Source organism: Typopeltis vanoorti, chromosome 7, assembly GCF_054136105.1.
Source record: "Typopeltis vanoorti isolate ZY-2024b chromosome 7, IOZ_Tvanoo_1.0, whole genome shotgun sequence".
NCBI lineage: Eukaryota > Metazoa > Arthropoda > Arachnida > Uropygi > Thelyphonidae > Typopeltis > Typopeltis vanoorti.
Genome location: NC_143555.1, coordinates 138,646,763 through 138,668,029, shown reverse-complemented (window position 1 = coordinate 138,668,029; position 21,267 = coordinate 138,646,763). Strand labels below are relative to the sequence as shown.

At 35.5% G+C, this 21,267-nt stretch overlaps 1 protein-coding gene across 2 annotated transcripts in view; it reads left to right on the top strand.

The window, feature by feature from the left end:
• LOC150105117 (uncharacterized) overlaps positions 1-21,267 on the top strand; it is a 128,142-nt gene that overhangs the window by 83,216 nt on the left and 23,659 nt on the right. For both annotated transcript variants that reach the window (XM_090395501.1, XM_090395502.1), the window contains exon 2: positions 20,489-20,703. In XM_090395501.1, coding sequence (XP_090251627.1) covers positions 20,499-20,703 — 205 coding nt within the window. In that variant the 5' untranslated portion in view covers positions 20,489-20,498. The remainder of the gene's footprint in view (positions 1-20,488; positions 20,704-21,267) is intronic.

Here is a 21,267-nt window from a genome sequence, read left to right as displayed (position 1 = left end):
AATTTCAACAATATATATATATATATATATATATATATATATATACCGTATTTTCTGGTGTATAAGACGCACTTTTTTACCTTAAAAATTCATCTTAAAAATGGGGTGCGTCTTATATAATGAAGGTAAAGATCGTTTCCTCTTTTCAAAGTCATACGCACTCCCTTTTATGTTCCAAGATCTTTGTAGGCGGTTAATGGTGCAATCCAATTGATGCGTGACCTTCACGTGACTTCTAGCGCGTCATTGGCTAAGAACGGAGAGTCTCTATTCAAATTTCATATCTTATCCGAGTAATCAGTTACCGATGTTTATCAGTATCGAGTTGACGTGTTGAGATATTTTGTGTTCAGTTTGATATTTCCCCGTAGATTTTAGTGATGGGAAAAAAACAGGCGACATTCATATATTTCAAGTTACAAATTGCAGGTTGTAAAATATGCGGATGAACACTGGAATAGGGAAGCTGAAAGACATTTTGGACTTCCACCTACAGAAAAAATGATTAGAATGATTAGAATTAGGCGTGGTCAGAAGGAGATTTTGTACAATTTGTGTAAAGAAAAGCGCGCGGAACGTGGAAAAATTGCGAAGTGGTCAGAACTAGAGACCGAAGTTTTGAAATGGGTGCAAGAAAATCGGCAAAATGGCATTGCCACTTCAACAAAATTTTATTTTATCCACTTTTTTTTAAATCATACTTTAAACTTTAGTTTTTTTCCAGAAAATTGTATTAAATTTCTTGGGTGCGTCTTATACACTGAAAATACGGTATTTTCCATACGATATATATATATAACCCAACAATGCCGATTTTAACGGCGGTATGTAACGGAAGCAAAAATTAGGCTTAGTTAATAGCTTTCGTTGCAACTACAGTTTTCTGCAGTAAAATCCAGAACTACACATCAGATAACAACACTACCTCAATCATTCTATGCGTTAGTCAAATTCACACTAGACAATTCCCACTGCATAGATAGATATGCTTATCAACTTCAACTTTACTGACATAAGGGGTGAAGCAAAAGCTTTTCATATTCCCGGCTATCTTGAGAGAAACTGTGAGTGGAGAAAGTTTATGAGCTAACTGCTCGCCCTGAGTGGGCTAGGAGATTAGTTCTCGGTATTATAGTTTACGATGGCTTTTGGTCTTTTATGTTTGAAATAATCCATTGCGTCATAATCTGCAGCGAGTTGGATCAGTTTGTTAGAGTGCCCAGATGCTTTTGAGAAGAATTTGCCAGCTATAGTCTGCATGAAAGTGTAAATATAGGGGACATTTGTGTCCCGATATAGCTGGACAGTTCGGATGAACCACGGGGCGCCCAGGATCATTCTGAGACATTTATTCTGGATACGTTGTAATTGAGAATATTATTATTTGAAGTATGACTCCAGGCCGGTGAAGCATAGGTGAGTATTGGACGAACCATCAGTTTGTATATGAGTAGTTTGATTCTGTGCTCAGCTTTCTGTTTCTGTTAATTAGCGGGTAGAGCTGGGCTATGGTTTTTGATGTATTTGCACAGAGAGTCTTGATATGGGAGCTGAAAGTCAGTTTTCTGTCCAATATCACACCAAGATATTTGATCTCAGTTTTCCACGGAATTTTAGTGTTGAAAAGGACAATATCTTCTTTAGGAAGTACTGATCTTCTAGAGAATTGGACGGCTACGCTCTTCACAAGATTCACTTGGAGTCGCCATTTGGAGAAATATTGTTCGATTAGCAGTAGGTTTCTTGCAGTTTCTTCATGGATAGGTGAGGCTTTAAAGATCTGGCCAATATCGCTGTATCATCAGCGTATAGAGCTTTAATTGGTTGTGCGGTATATCATACAAGTATAAGGAGAATAGGATTGCTGCTAGTAAGGATTCTTGTGGAACTCCAGCCAAGATGCGTTTTTGTGTCGAGACTACCGCACACATCCTGACTTGTATGCGCCTATCGTAGAGATATGCCTTTATAAGATGAATGATTCCTATTGGTACACCGGATGATATCAGTTTGTATAGCAAACCATAATGCCAAACCTTGTCAAATGCACTGGCTGTGTCAAGGAAAACAGCCCCAGTGCATTGACGCCTGTTAAAACCCGTGATGATGTGTTCCACTAATCTGTGTATTTGTTGCGTGGTGCTATGCAATTGTCGGAAGCCAAACTGCTACTCAGGCAGGATATTTAGTCGGAGTACTGAATCTTGGAGTCTGGTAAGAATTACTTTCTCGGCAATTTTGCAGAGATTTGAGATGAGGCTGATTGGTCTGTAATTTTGAAGCAATCTGGGATCTTTTCCAGGTTATGGATCACTTATGTCCGCCAGTTTCCAATTGGAAGGAAAATGTAGTAAAGGATGGAGTTAATTATATTTGTCAATTAACTTCTTAATAATAGCATATATTTCAGCAGGTGAGGTGGGTGCAATTTGAGTGGAATATGTGAGAGCAGAATTGAGTGAATATCTGACGTTACGGTGGATCTTGTATATATGGTTAAAATCAAGGTGATCGTATGCAGGTTTACATTGTTTTTCAAGATGATTTTCTATTGCTTCAGCTTTATCAACATCAGTGCGGATGAGACCTGAATCTGTTTGGAGGGGGGGATGGGGTTTATTTCTGTTTTTAATCTTTCCGATGAGATTCCATATGGAGTGGTTATCAGTAGAGATGGAGGTCAGTTTTTCTTCCCAGAGTTCAGTTCTATGGGCTGCGAGGGCATCTCTCACTGCAGAGTTGAACCTGTTCAAGATCCGTTTGTCTTCCGGCGCCATGGTGTTGTGGTATCTTTTCTTGCCTTATTTTTTTCTCTAATCAGATTCATAATATCTTCTGGCAAGTGGTTGGATTTGTGGTTAGTTGCAGGGGTAGTAACTGCTGCACAGGCTGCTTTAATCTGTTCTGTTAGATTTTTAACAGTTATTTTTATTTCCTTTTTTGATTTAATGATGGGAACAGGACCAATATATTTTGGAAGTACCTTGGAGAGCCTTTGCCAAGGAATGAGTGAGTGAGGGGTGGGAGATAATTTTTCAAGGTTTCCCAATTTTAACCGTATTGAGTTATGGTCTGATGACAGATCGTTAATCGTCATTAAATTGTATTGGAGTCTGATGTGCTGCAATATGGTTATGTCCAGCACATCAGCCCGACCATAAGTGTTGTGATGAGTGGGGTCAGCGGGACCTATTACATGAACGTTGTTGAAACCAGCATAGTTTTGTAGTATCTGTCCATTTTTGTTGTTGGAACGGCTATTCCAGGTTGAATGCTTGGCAATTAAATCACTTGCCACAATGATAGGCTCTTCGGTATCGAATAAGGCGTTCAAATCCGAGAACAGTAATGATTTTTGTGGAGGATGATATGCTGCGAGGATTTTTAATTTGCCGACAGAACTCGTGAGAATCTCAATGCCGGTGACTTCGCGGTTGATGGTAGGAGGGATGTTTAGGGATGAAATTTTAAATGAAAATTGCTGTGCCTCCTCCTTCTCTGTGAAATAGTCTATCAACTCTGTACAGTTGGTATCCACAAATTTTGGGGTTGTCTGAAGGTCTTAGGTGCGTCTCATTTAGTAAAAGGACATCTGGCTGATGTCTTTGGACGAAATTTTGAAGTTCTAAAATCTTACTCCTCAGACTGTTCGCGTTACACGCAATGATATCTAGAGATTCTGGTTTTAATTTGTTACTGTTCATTAGTGAGCGCTGAAATAATGGCTTGTGTGTCCTTTAGAAATCTGTTAGTAGAACTTTGTGAAGGGTTGGATCTGCTAAAATCCAAGAACATATTTGCGAGAGAAGAGGAGATAATGATAGCTGTCAGATTTGTGTGTGGTGTTGTCTGTTCACGGGATGACTGTTTAGGACGAGTTACATCCGCATATGTCCTAGATTGTTGTTGCGGAGTTACTCTTTTGGGAACCTCTGGCTTCGTCTGAAGAGCGTCTGACCTTTTATATTGAACTTCAGGAAACTGTGAAGTAGTCTCTGACATAGGTGTGCTGAGTGAGGAAGAAAATAATTTTGCTTCTGATTTTCTATTTCTTGGATTGTGAGCACATCCTTTGTAATTGGCAGTGTGAGGACCGCCACAATTGGCACATTTAGCCGGGGTAGATTTTGGTTTAGTGCATGTATTTGTTGGGTGGGCGACCCCACATTTTAGACGTCTGAATTCAGCCCTGAACATCTTCTGGGCATGGCCAAATCTTTGACATCTGTGGCACTGCCCTATTGAAGCTCTTTGTCTTAGTGGTTCTATAGTAATGTTTAGTCCACAGATGGATGTGAGATCATATATGTGCTTATAAGTTTGACTGATCTCAATTAGAACAGTGGCATTGGAGTGTTGTCTTTTTTGGTCATTCTACTGACCTTAACCGTTGGTTGGTCTTGGTGGTGTAGATCCGCAACCACTTCTTCTATGAGACACCTCTGATTATTACCTTGAGGTTTCTTTTTGATCCTAGTGAAAAGGTGTGATACTGTATACCTTTCGCATCCAATTCACCAGTCAACTTTCGATAATCCATCACTGAGTAGGACTGTATTTTAATACCTTCTGTGACATTCTTTGCTTGATTGTATAAAATCTTTAAATTGGACATTATAGTCCTTAGGGACATCCATTTTTTCTTTTCTCGCAGAATAATCGGAGGTATCTTTTCCCTTGAGGAGGTAGGAGAGTCCGGGTCAGGACCGTCTTCTTCCATTCGATCCGCTTTGGGTAGTTCAGAGACTGCAGTTTTGAGTTTTTTTGCGAGCGCGAACTTCCTGATAATCGCTTTGATCTGCAATGGAATTGTCATCAGCAGTTGTTTCTATTACGCTGGTGCTATCTTGATGGATACTGGGAAAAAGTTCAGAGAGTTGAGGGTCATCTGAATCAACCTCTTTTATTTGAGGAATTACGACTTTACGTGGCCATTTAGTGTGCAGTAGATTGCCTACATGCTTGAAGATAGCCGGAAGTTCTTTGAAATTTAATTCTTCATAGGGTGCCTCCAAGATTGGTCCCAAAGTCTGTTCTGTGGGGCAGGACATGCCTTGCCCTTGTCACGATAGCAAATAGACATTGCTTATGATTACAAGATATGAAACAATGGCGATACTAGCGGCAGTAGGCCTAGCGTATCGCCCTTGTAATTTCAATTGACTTACCTGGATAAACCACTATGATGGTAGCAAGCAATTAACTACTATTACTAATGAATAAGCATAAATCGCTAAAAAGCATATCAATCAAATTCACAGTTCACCATAAATAATACACGAAACACTAACACGCCATCACGAAAATTCGTTACTCATCTCGATATGCTTATCCTTATAAGGACTGGCTTAAAGGGGAGAAGCAAGAATGCTTTTCATCTTCCCCGTTATCTCTAGAGGACAGTGTAGGGATAAGGTGTTATTGAGGTATTAAAGCTCTGCTCATGGCAGGAGGGTAACAGCAATAGCCGAACCTCAGTTAGGACTTCATTGAGTACAGCATTGCCATCTGTTACCCTCCAAGGGTATTAATCACTGCATCTCAAGGTCGATTGTATACACCCCTGTAGATAGAAATAGAGATAGATACACCCCTCTAGATAGATATACAACCCTGTAGATAGAAATAGAAATAAATAGAATATATCTATTTAATTATTACTTAAGATATACACCCTGTAGATAGAAATAAATATTTAATTATTACTTAAGATATACACCTTGTAGATAGAAATAAATAAATAAATATATATATATATATATATATATATATATATATATTATAAAGAGCTTAAATATATACACCCTGTAGATATAAATAACTAAATAAATAAATATATATATATATATATATATATACATTATAAAGAGCTTAAACAAATAAATAAATATTTATTTATTATTATTAAAGCTCTGATCATGGCAGGAGGGTAACAGCAATAGCCGAGCCTCAGTCAGAGCTTCATTAGCTACAGCATTGCTATCCATTACCCTCCAAGGGTATTGGATTGAATGAATCAATCACCGCATCTCACGGTCGATTGATTCATAATCCTAATTCACCTCTAAATAAATATTTAGTCCTTATATCCTTATAAGGACTGGCTTAAAGGGGCGAAGCAAGAATGCTTTTCATATTCCCCGTTATTTGTAGCGGACAGTGTAGGGATAAGGTTATTGAGCTATTATTAAAGCTCTGATCATGGCAGGAGGGTAACAGCAATAGCCGAGCCTCAGTTACAGCTTCATTAGCTACAGCATTGCTATCCATTACCCTCCAAGGGTATTGGATTGAATGAATCAATCACCGCATCCCACGGTCGATTGATTCACTTCTTCCTAAATAAATATTTAGTCCTTATACTTATAAGGACTGGCTTAAAGGGGCGAAGCAAGAATGCTTTTCATCTTCCCCGTTATCTGTAGAGGACAGTGTAGGAATAAAGTGGTATTGAGCTATTAAAGCTCTGATCATGGCAGGAGGGTAACAGCAATAGCCGAGCCTCAGTTAGAACTTCACTGGCTACAGCATTGCCATCCATTACCCTCCAAGGGTATTGGATTGAATGAATCCAATATCCATAAATATTTAAGCTCTTTATGTGGTTATTCAATAAATTATATTCAAGACAAATAAAGGTTTAATCCATATTTGCAATCTTTTAAGTTAATATTCGATAAATTATATAGTTTTTTTATTTTCTAAATAAATAGTTTATTTAGTTTTAAAACTTTTTAGAATATTTATTAAAAATGTATTTGTCTATAGGTCTATCAGTATTAATAGCAAAATGAAGCAGTACCGATTACACCTGAATATTAACCACTCTGCTGCTAACAATGTGTAACACTTCTAAAAGTATGAAAATTATGAGACCGTTTCAAATGTACATTTTGCAATAGCATTCCATCCTTGGTGACGTCACTTTTAATTACGTTCTTCCCGGAAATTCTGATTTTGAAACAGAGAAACTGGCAAAACCAAATCGTAATATATAATTTCATATCCTTTCCAGTCGTTTGCCGATTTTTTCTCGAGCAAACAGTCTGATTTATACCAAAATTAATTAATGTAGCAGAAATATAATTTCTTCTATAAATGTCCAGTTTATACCAGCGTGGAATTCTATGACAACTTTTTAGGACTTATTTCAGCTCCACATCTGAATCAGCATTTTGAAATACAGCCTCTTCATTGCGGAGTATGTAGGATATCTTTGACAAACTAGGCGGACCATATGAAATGCCACATTGTTATCGGAAACACCATTTCATTAACTTCTTGATCTAAAAAAAAATTATATTTGAATTTAAGCTTGTGAACAAGAATAAAAGTCTTTCTATAAATATTCTCAAATTTAAAATTTATTTAAAATAGTCATACACCATTTTATTTTCTTTATAAAAATTGTATAGAAGATTTTAATATTTAAATTAAAATATTCTATACAATTAGGATAATTTAATTTAATTATCCTGTTAGGTTAATTAAATTGAAAACGTTCCATTTTTGGTAGGGAGCATTACCAAACTACTTAGAATCCCCAGATTCCCTTTAGAATATATTGAAACCGATGTAAAGATTATCCACGAAATATTCGGGAAATGGGGCGTTGTACACAAAGTGGAAGTCCTAAATGACGCAAAAAACCCCAAATGGAAGTCGGGCGAAGTCCACATCTCCCTCGAGATGAAAACACCCTTTCCCAACTTTATTATTATTATTATTATTGGTTCTCCTAGAGTAATGATAAACTACCCTGGTGTAAAAAAAAAAAAAAACAATGTTTTAGATGTGGTGCCTTCACTCACCTTGGGGCAGACTGTCCTAGAGTGAAATGTAAAAACTGCCTCAAAGCAGGCCACAACTAAGAAAAATGTGAGTCAGCTTGCCTGAAATGTAGGGTCATTGACTACAAAGTGGACACATGCCCATCCAGAACCCTTGCTGAGAGGATGGGTGGTGCAATCACGCCAGCAATTCCACCACCAAGCAATGGAAATGACCCAGCACAGGAAGCTTCTCCTCGAGGCTGCTCCTGATATAACAGAAAACCATACCTCCACGTCTAAGAAAAACTGTAAGGAGAAAAAACTTCCACAAGCAGTAAAACCCAACAAGAAGAAACAGTCGTTATTGAAACCATCAATACTAATACAGAAGAAGGAAAGATGGAGGTGAACATCAACACCTCCAAACGGCCATTAAGCCCACAGGAAGAAGAGTTGGTAATGCCTAAAACAGCAAAAGTATCTGAGACCGCCCACCCAGAAGTCCCTCACGCAAAAGCAGGGGAGACTCTAAGCCATCTCATTAGAGGTATCCCAGGGGTAGCAGAAAAATTCAAAGAAGCGATGAAAAAAATAGGAGAACCTGAACTCCTCACAGGGAAACATGGATCTGACATCGTCAGCGCAAAATGGGGTGACATCTTCGTTGATGACATCAGCAAAGTCACCCCTGAGCAAGTAGAGGTATCCCAGGATTTAGACGAGGGGGCAGCTTCGGCGTTCTTCATAGCTCTCTGCAAACTAGACATGGCCAAGGGAAGTGAGGTGGCCAAAAGAGTAATAACTGCCCACAACAAAAGAAAGACACAGTAACCACCTTGTGGGGTTTCTGTACACAGCTTCACCTGTTTCAGCTATCACAGGTGGGGGAGGACCTGAGAACCCGAGCGGCGAAGGCTTACAGCGAGGCGGTGCAGTTCCTTGTGAGCTGCATCACTCGGGCCAGATCCTTCCTCCACCTCTAAGTTTACCTTTCAATTTTTGCTTTTCTGTGTACTTTTTTTGTTTGTTTTGTTACATGTTTCCTTTTAGGATTTTTCCTTTTTGTAAAGTGATAAATCAACGACCGTTTTAGAAGCGCCCCTGGGGGGCAAACAGCTAAAACAGGTCAGCTGAGGCCTCTTTAACCTACTCTACCACTATGCACTCTATCTTTATTTCCTCTCCTACTATCTGCTGACTCTCAGCCTAATCTTACTCTACAGGCCGATGATGAAGATTTGTTGAACTCACAAATTATTATTAATAGCAATGTTCCTTCTACGTTTTTAATTATATGATAAAATGAAATATAATTTTAATTATATATAATTCCATTTGTGCGATTAATTTAATTTTATGAACTATTTTTTCCCCCGTTAACTTCTGTATATGAAAATAGCGGCGTCGTCGTTTGAACAATTTAGGTATAGGCTTTTTTATACCGTGTTCCTGCTCAGTAGATGAGGTTGATCTTTCTTGTGGTTGATCTTTCTTGTGGATGAGGTTGATTCTGTCTTGGACGTCCACGGTCTCTTCTTCCTGTAAGATTATATTTTAGTGCTAGTTTAGGAATCCTTTTATTATTCATTCTTTCTATATGGTGAAGTCAATTTTGCTGATATTCTTCTATTTCTTGTATGATGTTTTTAGTATGTAATCGTTCTCTTATTTCTGCTTTTCTTTTTATATAATGTACAGTCCCAGGAGAGGTCTTAGCAACTTCATCTGTGCTGCTTCCAATCTTTGTCTGTTTTTTTTTTTTGTTTTGTTTTGTTTTAGAATCCAAGTTTCACTTCAAATTTGAGAGATGTTTTAGAGGTCATATATAATCTTAATTGAGTTTCTTTAGTCATGTGTTTTCCAAAATTTCTTTTAATTATGCCATTCATTCTATTGTAAATTTTGTAGTCTTGCTTCCAATTGTGAATTAGTATTGTACTACGAGATTATATTTCCCAAGTATTTGAATTCTGTAACTTGTTCTATTATTATATTGTTAAGCATAATTTCAACTTTTTGAATGTCATAGATTTTGTTTTTGTTTCAGAGATTTTCATTTTAAATCTTTTTGCTATTTCATCTAAATGAAATAGCAAAAAGTTTTCATTCTGACTTGCAATTAGGAATTTATCTTTTGAATTTGAAATTAGTACTTGATCATCTGCATAAAGTATTGTATTTAGCTGTATATTATTTGTTAGTTTAATTCCATGTTTGTCAGTTGTTTACCATTCTTTTAAGATTCTGTTTATATAAATGTTGAATAGAATTGGGGATAAGCCACAGCCTTGTCCCCACTCCTTGATTTATGGTTATAGGTTCTGATAATGTTCCATCTGCAAATTTGATGCCAATTTTTGTTTCTCTGTTTAGACATTTTATTGCTTTAATTAATTGAGGCTTTTTTTTTCGTAATCAATAAATAGAAGGAAAGTGGGCAGATTTGCAACAGGTCATAGAAAAAAAGAAAAGAAAGCATCTTCTCCCTCTTCTAAGACCACACTGTTCTTCTTCTAAATAATTTTCTGTATATTTAATTAGTGTATTCTTTAGGATATTTGCGTGTAGTTTAGATGCTGTTATTAAAAGAGCAATGCCTCAGTAATTTCCACATTTGTCCTTGGGACCTTTTTTGTGAATATTTATTACTACTCCAGTTTCCCATTCTTTTGGGATCTTTTGATATTTCCAGATATTATTGAAGAGTTTAAGTAGGTTTTCTTTTAAGCTATTGTCTGCATATTTAAAGAGCTCAACGCTTTTCTTTTAAGCTATTTTCTTCGTATTCTTTTAAGCTATTGTCTGGTCTGCGTATTTAAAGAGCTCAACGCATATTCCATCAAGACCGGGGCTTTTTCTATTTCTTTATTTTTTAAATTTCTTTTTCTAATTCTTGTTTTTCATTCCACAATATTTTATAGTGTTCTATCCAGCCCTCTTTGGAAATTCGATTATTTCTTAATTGGTCATTTTCTGCTGTTTGTAGTTGTCTGAAAATTTTAAAACTTTGTGTACCAGTGATAACGATTTAACATATTTACTTCAATTTTCTCTGCGTATACTTCTGGAAATCTTTCTGACTTCAGCCCGTAGATTTGTACATAGTCAGCAGAGAGATTTTATAAGCTTGTTTTTTCCTTTCGATTAATTTCTTTAAGTCATTATTCCAAGTTCTGAAAATAGCGTATCCTTATTAAAGCCGTGATATGAGGCTCGGCGCAATTATACACTGCTGGATAAAATGAACAGAACAAAATATTTTTCGAGAATATTTTATTTTCAATATTTCCTTTGAAGGAAAATTATTTGATATAATAAACATTCTGACATGAAAATTCCGAGTATTCAAAAGAAACTGATCTACTGAATAGGTCCACACACACACACACACACACACACACACACACACACACACACACACACACACACACACACACACACACACACACACACACACACACACACACACACACACACACACACACACACACACACACACAATGCAAATTACTCATGCTTATCAAAATACGGTTTGCTATCACATCACTTCATTCCTTTTTCTTGGGGGGGGGAGGTTAGTGGATTAGCCACACTACATTAACTTCAGGATGGCGAGCTATTGTGCGGCTAGAAACGGGGCAGGCGCAGGTAAAGGTAATATGTTGGTTTAGTGTGTCCTGGATGCACGGGAACCATTACTAGACGAGCTGGTCAAGGTTGTCTGAGGGCAACGTCATTAAGGTTCGGTCTTAATGTTAGAGTCAGATAGCGGTCCCGTATGATGTCCTATCACCAACTGTCTATTGAGATTACTGCAGCCACAGGTGAAAACATTTCCAACTGGATTGTGTTAACAAGGCTCAATTAAAGCGAATTCCACGCAAGGAAGCCAGTGGTTTGTATTTCATTAACCACACTCTAGAGCAGAGCTCCTCAAAACACTGATGCTATGAACATGCGACTTGGAGCCATGACAAATAGGGATACAGCTGTGTTCTTGATGGGCTCCGTTTTAAACTATAAGTGGTTCTAAGCGTGCGACTGGAGAGAACGAAGAAATATGGTACCATCCCTCCAATACAGGGTACAGCGGAGAGTTCTCGTGTAGGATGGATTGGTGCGGCTTTGTAGGGGATGCGGTTGACATCCAGTTTTTCCTTTCATGAATAACCACTGCCCATAGAACTAGAACTCAGGTGATGGAGGAGAATCTTGAAACTGAAGATATTCAAGCATCTGTGGCAGCACGATCAGCAGACGCAAATCTCATCGAAAATGCGCGCAATGCGATGTCCACAGGAGTCGCATTGCACACCGATTAAGATCATGGTTGAGCTAAAGTTTTCTCAAGTGGAAAAATGGGCTTTATTGTCACAAAATCTTACAGACACCCTCATATCGAGCATGGTCCGCGGCTGTCTGGTCTGTTTAGCTGTAACAGAGGTCATACGGCGTTATTAATGTCATATCTGTCTAACTTTTCACATTGTTATTCTATCGTACATCACCATAGCAAATTTTGTCCTGCTTCGTTACAAACTGCACGAGTTACACCATATTTTCTATGTTTTAATTTTGTCGAACAGTTAGTATTTTATCCATAAGTACCAGAATTAATAATAAATATTAAATAAATCATTTAATTTGATTTTCTTTACTTGCACTGTGCTGCACATAAGTTTTGGTTTTCTTTTTTTTGGTCTTCCCTTTCCCAAATATCATAAAACCTTTCTATTTTAGTTGCTTAATGACGTCATCTATTACGTACTGAAATGTCAACGCGCTATCGTCTGCAGCGAGTGTTGGATTTTTTGAATAATACAACATAAGTTATATTGCCGTAAACGTAAATATAATCTATTTGGTCATATAATCCAGTGGATTATATGACCAAACCTGACTCGCAATTCTAAAAATATTGAAAAAAAAAAAAATCGAATCTTTCTTCAACATCGCTTTGAATGTTAATAATTTAAGTTTCTGAATTCTCGGAATAATGTGAACCCATATTACTTCTAGAAAAATAGACTTATTCTATATTTTTAATATTAGAATCATAGTATACAATAATATTATTATAATAGTGCGAAACTTCAAGTTGACTTATATGTAGATCAGAAACTGGATTTGTGTAAATTGTCTAGAAGTTATAGCTTTTAATGTATTATTTACTGTGTAAATATTATGATGTAATAATCATTATACCATTGGACTAAATAATCATCGGCAACCTCAACTTCAAGGTGTTAATGTGTCTCAGGAGGAGGAGGAGGTGTCCGATGTGTTCATCATTCTTAAAAGGTCCTTGTCGTAAGCGAGGTCTACTACAGATGCTGCATATGTGGCTTCATGCTGTCAGATTTTTAATTTTTTATTTCTTCTGACAATTTGCAATTCAACCCTGATGTTTAAATTTTTCTCAAGTGTGGAAAAATTGGGAAACAGTAAGAGACCTTACCGGCAAATGTTTTTTTTTTTTATTTTTGAAAAGAATAAGATGCTTTGGATGTAAGGAACTCGACTTCAGAAATACAGTATGGCAAAAAAAAAAAAAAAAAAAAAAACCGTACTGAATAACTACAACGATATATGTTATGGAGTAAACGGGTTTATTAACAAAGAAATATATGTTTACACACGATGATATGTACACCCACAGAAATCTTGGTAGAATAAAGCAGAGTTACGTGCTTGAAATAGGTACCTTGTCTTTCAAAACAGGTTTCGTAGCGCATGCGAAGGTTCTCTGTCATCTTGGAAAACAAAGGTTGGGACATCTGCTGGACATATCGTGTAATTTTATCCCTTAGTTATCAAGATTTAAAGGCTGGTCATGGTGGAATACCCATTCGTTCAAAATACCCCAAAAGAAGGCATCAAGTGGTATGAGATCAGGAGAACGTGATGGGCATGGGAATTCTGCAAACTTCGAAATGGGCTTCAAAGGGAAGTGTTCCAATAAATAGGCTCTAGAAACTACGTGATGTGTGACAGGTTGCTCTGTCCTGTTGGAATACCTGTGCACGAAATGCAATGTTTTTTTACCTCTACCAACTCCTTATGAATGAAAACAATGCTCAACAATAAACGTCTTTTCTTCCAACGTCAACACCATTGCTGTAGTTAAATGTAAGGACGTAGACTCTATATGTGCTCTTCTATTAATGTGCATCCAATAGAACGGCATATCGCATTGCGCGTGTACTAAAGAGGGTGTCGAAGTTCAATACTGTTGGAAGTGAGAAGCCTGAGGAATAAATTAAATGGCTACTGGATGAGTTTCTCTAGTTAGAAAGAGTGTAGCTGTTGAAAGTGGAAGAAGAAATGTGTCACCGAAAGAGAAGTTGAAGAGAATTGAAAAGTTTGGGAAAGAAGGGTAGTTTGAAGCGAGAGCAAGAGACAGAGAATAGAATTCTTTGTAGGATACAGTTGTTAAGCAGCACTTTATGGACAGCACTGGTATTAGTGCTGGTAATAACATCTAAGAATCTGACAGTAAATGAGTGCATTCCCAGCGTCAGGAGAATTAATCTCGGAATGTGAAATGGATGAATAAAAATACCATGATCATTCCTTTTTTTTCTTTGTGGCAAGAAAAAGGAGGAATGATCATGGTAGGATAAATACTATAGAAAAGTATCGAATGCACCGAAAAGGTTTGAGTTATTAAGAAATCACGTTGGTTAAGTATTCATTCTTGACAGATCCATTAGTTCTCTGGAAGCTGAGATGGTTAAGATGAAAAGATAGAGGAGTTCAATTATTGCAACGGATTTAAAAAATTCCTCCCGAATTACACGCAGGAGGAATTTTTTAAAGACTAGCCTTATAAACTCAATGAGCTATGCGAGCTCGTCCAGAACAGGCTTTTACAGATACCCACCCCGACGGTTTGTATAAACTCAAAGGAATGAATGTGCAAAATAGGCTTGTGGCCATCTGACAGGTGTCAAAGAGTGGTGTATGAAGGAACTGAATCACTTGGACCACTTCTGTTTAACTTGTATGTTAATAACATTGGGTACGGTCCCTTATCCAAAGATCCAACTCTCCGGATGATGTTAGAGATATTTCTGATACAGACTGACTTCAACAGGTGGGTTTCTATTGGAAAATGTTAATGAATGTCCGTTTAATGTTGCTAAATACGGCATTATGCATTTTAGATTGAAGACATTGTGGACTGAGTATTATTGCAATGGGAATTTGCTGCAAGTGATTGACGAGGCTACAGACTTAGCGGTAATGATGGACAGCGAGTTATAGTTTAGAAGCCACATTACCAAGGTAAACAACACGTTACATCGGATAACTGCAAGTGAACGGTAACACATTGAAAATAGTGCAGTTATTCTCCAATTTTACAAGACCTTAATGACATCTGGACTCCTGTGTTCAGATAATATGATTACCTCGGTTTCATGACTATGAGGAATTAGTTGAAAAGGTCCAGCACCACCTAATCATAATCATATCTGATTCGTGGAACTTTGCATATGAAGGCAAACTGAAGTAGGTGTGGTCCAATTTGAGAAATAGAAAAGGAGAGCAAATATAATAAAAACATACAGCTATAGTACGCCCACAGATTCGAGACCCTTCGACACTTCTGCGCATGTCAACAGGAGGAGAATCCATTTCGATAATAGGGTAATCAGTCCGTATTGTGGGATGAGTTGTTTATTATTACATGTCGGAAAATTAACTTCTCTTTTATTATCATTGTAGTTAACTATGTTGCTTGTTTGACAGTTGGAAAATTGTACCTATAAAGCACGTGATTTCGCGTGTTGGCGACCAATTCGTACGTCCTTCATTTCTTTCTCCTCTTCAGCATGAATCGACTATTCTTAGCAAGTCGCCAAGCAGAGATCTACAAACTGTGGGCGTACTATAGAAAGGGGGGAGCGTTTTTAGTGTATAGATACAAGGACTCTTTGGAAGCTGAGTAAAGGTGATCAAGGATGAATTTGAGGTTTGGGTTTCTTTTTTCATGGCATGTATAGCGAGTGAGTGGAATAAGTTGCCAGTGAAACATTGTGAATGTCTTTGATTAATGTTTTAAGATGTGTGATAAGTACCAAGGAATTATACTTTCCTAGGCCCTCTGTTGATAAGTCCCTGAATTGACTCCCTGAAGGTGCCTTTATAATAATAATAATATAATGATAATTTTATGTAAATACAGGGTGTTTCAAACAGAATGTCCCGATTTGAAAATTGTATATCTCTGCAACCACGAACCACAAATGAATGCGACTTGTACCGTGTGAACGGCCTTTGCCCAGAATTTGATATGAAGACCGCTAGATGCCACTACTAGTGCCCAAATAACCGCTACGCTTAGTTAATGAGAAGATGGCGTCTGGTCAACAGAAGGCATTTTGGGTTCTGGAATTTAGCAAGACTGAGTCCGTGATTACGGTGCAGCGTGAGTTTAGACGACGTTACGGAATTGATCCACCACTGGACATAAACATTCGTCGTTGGTATCGACAGTTTCAAGAAACAGGGTGTTTATGTAAGGGAAAGAGTCCTGGACGACCACGCACATCAGAGGTGAATGTGCAACGAATTCAAGAGGCTGTTTAGCGAAGCCCGCGCAAGTCCACTCGTGATGCTAGCCGAGAACTTACCATCCCTCATGTGACTGTTTGGCATGCGTTACGATGACGTTTGCTTATGAAGCCATACAGATTGCAACTGGTGCAAGCTCTTCGTGTAGGTCACAAAAAAAAAAATAAATAAAGAACAGATTTTTGTGCTAATCTGTTAGAGGACATGGAGGACGACACCTTCCTACAAAAGTTGATTTTTAGTGATGAAGAAACCTTTCATCTAAGCGGTAAAGTTTCGCGCCACAATGTTCGCATATGGGGACTTGAGAATCCACATGAAATTGTACAACATGAATGATTCATCAAAACTTATTTTTTGCGCGGTTTCTGTTAGGAAGGTTTATGCCCTTTCTTTTTTTTTTTTTTTTTGAGGAAAACACTGTTACGGGAAACTCCTATCTTGAAATGATGCAGGACTGGCTACTTCCACAGCTGAATGAAGAATCGAAATATTCATGCACACTGTAAGTACAGTGTATACGTGTTTGGATAAAATATCAAAATTATGGTAAAAATTAAAAAAAAAAAAGTAAACTTGAAAAAATATTGTTTATTATCGATTTTTTAGTATAATTAAAAAATACTTAAAAATAAAATCCATTATCATAACCTCAATAATGTTCTAAAATAAAAACTATAACAAATCTTATGTCTTTAATGGTAATGTCCAAATATTTAAAGAGATGAAGTGAACACGATAACCACTACGAACACTCTACTACTGGCACAAACTGCATATAAACAACAGTGGAACTGCGCGACGGACAGTGCCGCATTGCGCTAATAGCTCGCATCTTACTATGACGTGCATATGCGCGCGTAGCAATATGACACTGTGGTAAACACAGTGCTGCTAGCGTCCTTCGCCCTCCTAAGTGCTACAAGATGGATTTTTGTTATTTTTTATAAAAAGTGAAAGAATTGTATAGGATTGTTGATGATAAAATTAAATATTACAAGGAAATATAAATAAATATTACAAGCAAACATAAATAAATTAATAAATAAATATTACAATGAAATATAAATAAATTAATAAATAAATATTACAAGGAAATATAAATAAATTAATAAATATATTTATATTTATATATATTTATCTGTCGAGAAAAATTGGTGATGCTGCAGTTTCTATGTACGAGTCGCCCCTGTTTATATTATTATTATTATTTTTTACTAATACCATTAGTAAAAAATTAAAATACTAATACTAATATTAAAAATATATTATTTTTTACTAATGCTAAAAAAAAAAAAACTTCGAGTGTGTTCTCTCAAATACAAATAAGTATTTAATTTATATAATAAAAATAATGGTGTATCAGAATTTCAAGAAAATATTCTTTTAATTTTTTTAATTTTGATTGTAATTTGAATTGTTTATGCTTTTATTTTATTTCCGTTATTTTTTTTATTATTTCTGATTTTGAACAATAAAATTTCAGCTCGGTGATAAAACACAATAAACCAGTACGAATGCATCCATTAACAGTATTACTTTTAGTGGACAAGCGAAGTGTATTTACATTTAATTCGTTTATTTGGAGGGGAAATCAATTACAGCGGTAACTTTTTATTTTGTTCTTCCTTTTCGGATGCTTGATTCAACAAAAATTTGGCCCCTTCTGTTAATTCTTGCAGTTGTCGCACGAGTTGCCGAGAAACGTTGATTGCTCCTCAGAGAACTAACTGTGATCCACCAGCAATAAAGGCAGGCAGCGCCGCCTGCTGAAGCCATTATTAGAATTAAACTATTATTTCTTCTTGCCATTTGGAGTTAGGCACTAGGGCGTGCAACATAAATGCCACGGTGCGTGCCAATAAAGGACCATTTCTCAGAAATCTCGTTCATTATCAACACTTGGTAACCATTTTCAAAATTGGCTGCTTTGTTCAATAATTTTCGCTACAGGAATATCATTCAAAATGTTCGTGATAGTAGTTGAATTTTCTGATAGAAATCAGTTAGCTTCTAATCCTTATAAATGTTTTTAATTATTTTTTTTTCTTTCATTAAATGAGATCTTCCTTGAAGTTAATAATATATAATGCATACAGTATTTGGTTTTATTAATTATTGTTAAATACTCTTGCTATTCGGATTAATCTCTTACAAGTAAATGTGTATTTATATTTTGAAAAATGTAAGCCAAAAAACTACTACATTTTTGCCGATTAAACCTTTTGTTTATTATTATTTATTCACTTTATTATTATTGATTTACAATTTATTATTATTATTAGTAGTAGTAGTAGTAGTAGTAGCAGTATTCTATTCTTTTCTTCATTTTTCACGAGTCCAGATTCTGTTATTTCATAGGTATCTTCTTGCCCCTATAGTCAATGTGATTTTTTATAACTGTTTGTGATTTTCTTACTTTATTTGACATATGTATCTTCATACTCTTTTATTATTCCTTACGTTACAGTCGACTTTACCGTTTCTTTCTTTCATGTCTAATAAACAGAACTTTTAAAAATTCATAAGTTATTTGTGTTAACACAACGTTTCGAGAAAAATGAATCAGGTTAAGCCTTCAACAGACAGGACAACAATGCCTTTTTGATTGCTTTTATGCAACATAAGTTATAATATAATCCCAAAGAAATGACTACTCCTCAAGAAGCTGATCCACCTGCGCATGTTCAAAAGGCAGCCAATCAGCTCTAAACACGGTATTACATTGCATCTTTGATTTACTAGATTTATTTATTGGAATGGACACAAACTCCGTTTAATTTGTAATCATTGTTAATTTTATTATTGACTTTAATTTATCCAGAATATGGATCTCACCAGCATACGTAACTAAATACCTTTATCGATAGACTTTCCTGGCCATAATTCACTTTTCTATATCATGTAATTTATTACAATTATACAATTCGCTCTCCCTTCTGTTCGGACATTTTCACATTATGATCTCTTTGTTATTCTGTTTTCCATTTCGCGATTAGCAATAACTTCATGTTACGGTGAATGACCAGAATAATTTATCGCCTGCGTTTTCGCTTTTGTCTTCACTTCACGGTATGTTATACGGTACTTGTTTTCCTATCTGACAATTCTAGTGATTTAAAACAATGCTCTGAAGAATTATAGGCAGCACGATTTGAGAGACAGAATGCATTAAGTTTCGAGAAACCTGTTAAAACAAATTATAATAATTATTAATTGGTTTCATCATATGACATTTGATATTTGTTTTTGTAGCAATAATAACTTGTTGTGATCACTTTTAACTCGCTATTTGAGTTATTTATTATGGTTTACATTAAATATTTATAATAAATAAAATTTATTCTTTCATTTTATATAATAAAATGAAATATAATAAATTATAAAAGAATAAATAAAATTTAATATAATAAATATAATAAATTATAAAAGAATAAATAAAATTTATTATTTTGTAATTTATTATATTGCGTTATTAATGTATTTAGATTAAATATTTATTAATTTTAATTTGACTTGTACTGATCCTTGTTTCTAATATTATTACGCAAATTTTATTATTTATTTATTGTAATTTATTATTATTATTATTTATTATTATTATTATTATTATTATTATTATTATTATTATTATTATTATTATTAAAAAAAAATTTTTTTTCAAATTGTAATTCCAAGACTGCAGAACGCATTTTATATAGGTTCTGATACAAACCAGTGAACCATCGTACCCGCCAATTATTTAAAGAACAGCATTTAAAACAGCTTTCATTTAAAGAAATATGATTTTTTTTAAAACTTTCCAATTAATAAATATGGCAGATTTATTATTAAAATTATTCTCGATTCCTAAAAAGACATTGTTGAGATTTATTACTGCAAATATTTTCGTTGATTTGAGGACAGTAAACTGCAGCCATTATATGATTTGATAAATGCTTTTTTTTGTGTGTGTATTTATGTTTATATTATTACCAGTTTTATTTGTGTAATCTATAGTTTTTTTAATGTAGCGATTGTTTACGTTTTCAAAGTTTCATTCGAAAACAGAAAGACAATTCTCATAGAGATAAAAAAAAATATTTACGAGATATCTACGTGTTTTATTTGCTTATCTGTTTATTGTTTTTTTTTTTTAGAGGTTAAGTCATGGACATCTCAGTGACGTACTTCCTCTTCCTGGGAATCTGTATTCAACTGATAGCTGCTAAGAGCTGTAACACAACAAAGCTGCTTGGTCAGGTGATCAACGTACAAGAATCTATGGGGAATGGCGCACAAGTGGAGGTGCTTCAAGTGTACAACGCTGATAGCGTATCTGCTTGCATTGAGGATTGCTGTTCGGGAAAACACGGTAAGTGCTTTAGTTTGTTCTGCGCATCGTCTGGCCGAAAGAGAGAAAGACGTAATCTGTTGTTGCTTTTGTTATTTTCAAATGCAATTCTGTAATCGTCGTAAATTCTAATTGAAGGCAATAAAAGAAGAGTTTTATCGTCTGATTTTGGGCACGATGCAAAAATAGTTTCCTTCAAATATATTTCTGTTTAGAAGCAAAAAGAATCTGTTTCATTTTTAATTAACTTGGATTAATTCAAGTGTTTAATTTGTAGCGGTTATGAAATTATGGGAGTCCCGAATATAAAGAATTCGCTGTTTACATTATCCATTAGCTTAAAGTAATTGGAAACTAAGGAAACGTTTGGAGAAAGAAACTTCAATTTTTAAGTAGTGTTCTTAATATCTGGGATAAATGTGGTTTAGTTTTGCAGGTAATATCATGTTGCATTCTTTTTTTTTTTTCTCCTGTATGTGTGATAAATCTTACACTATATAAATTAATCAGATTCTCATATTTTTATATTTTGCTTTTCCCTTAAAATATTTTATAAATTTCACGCCCTCATTCCCGAACAAGTTC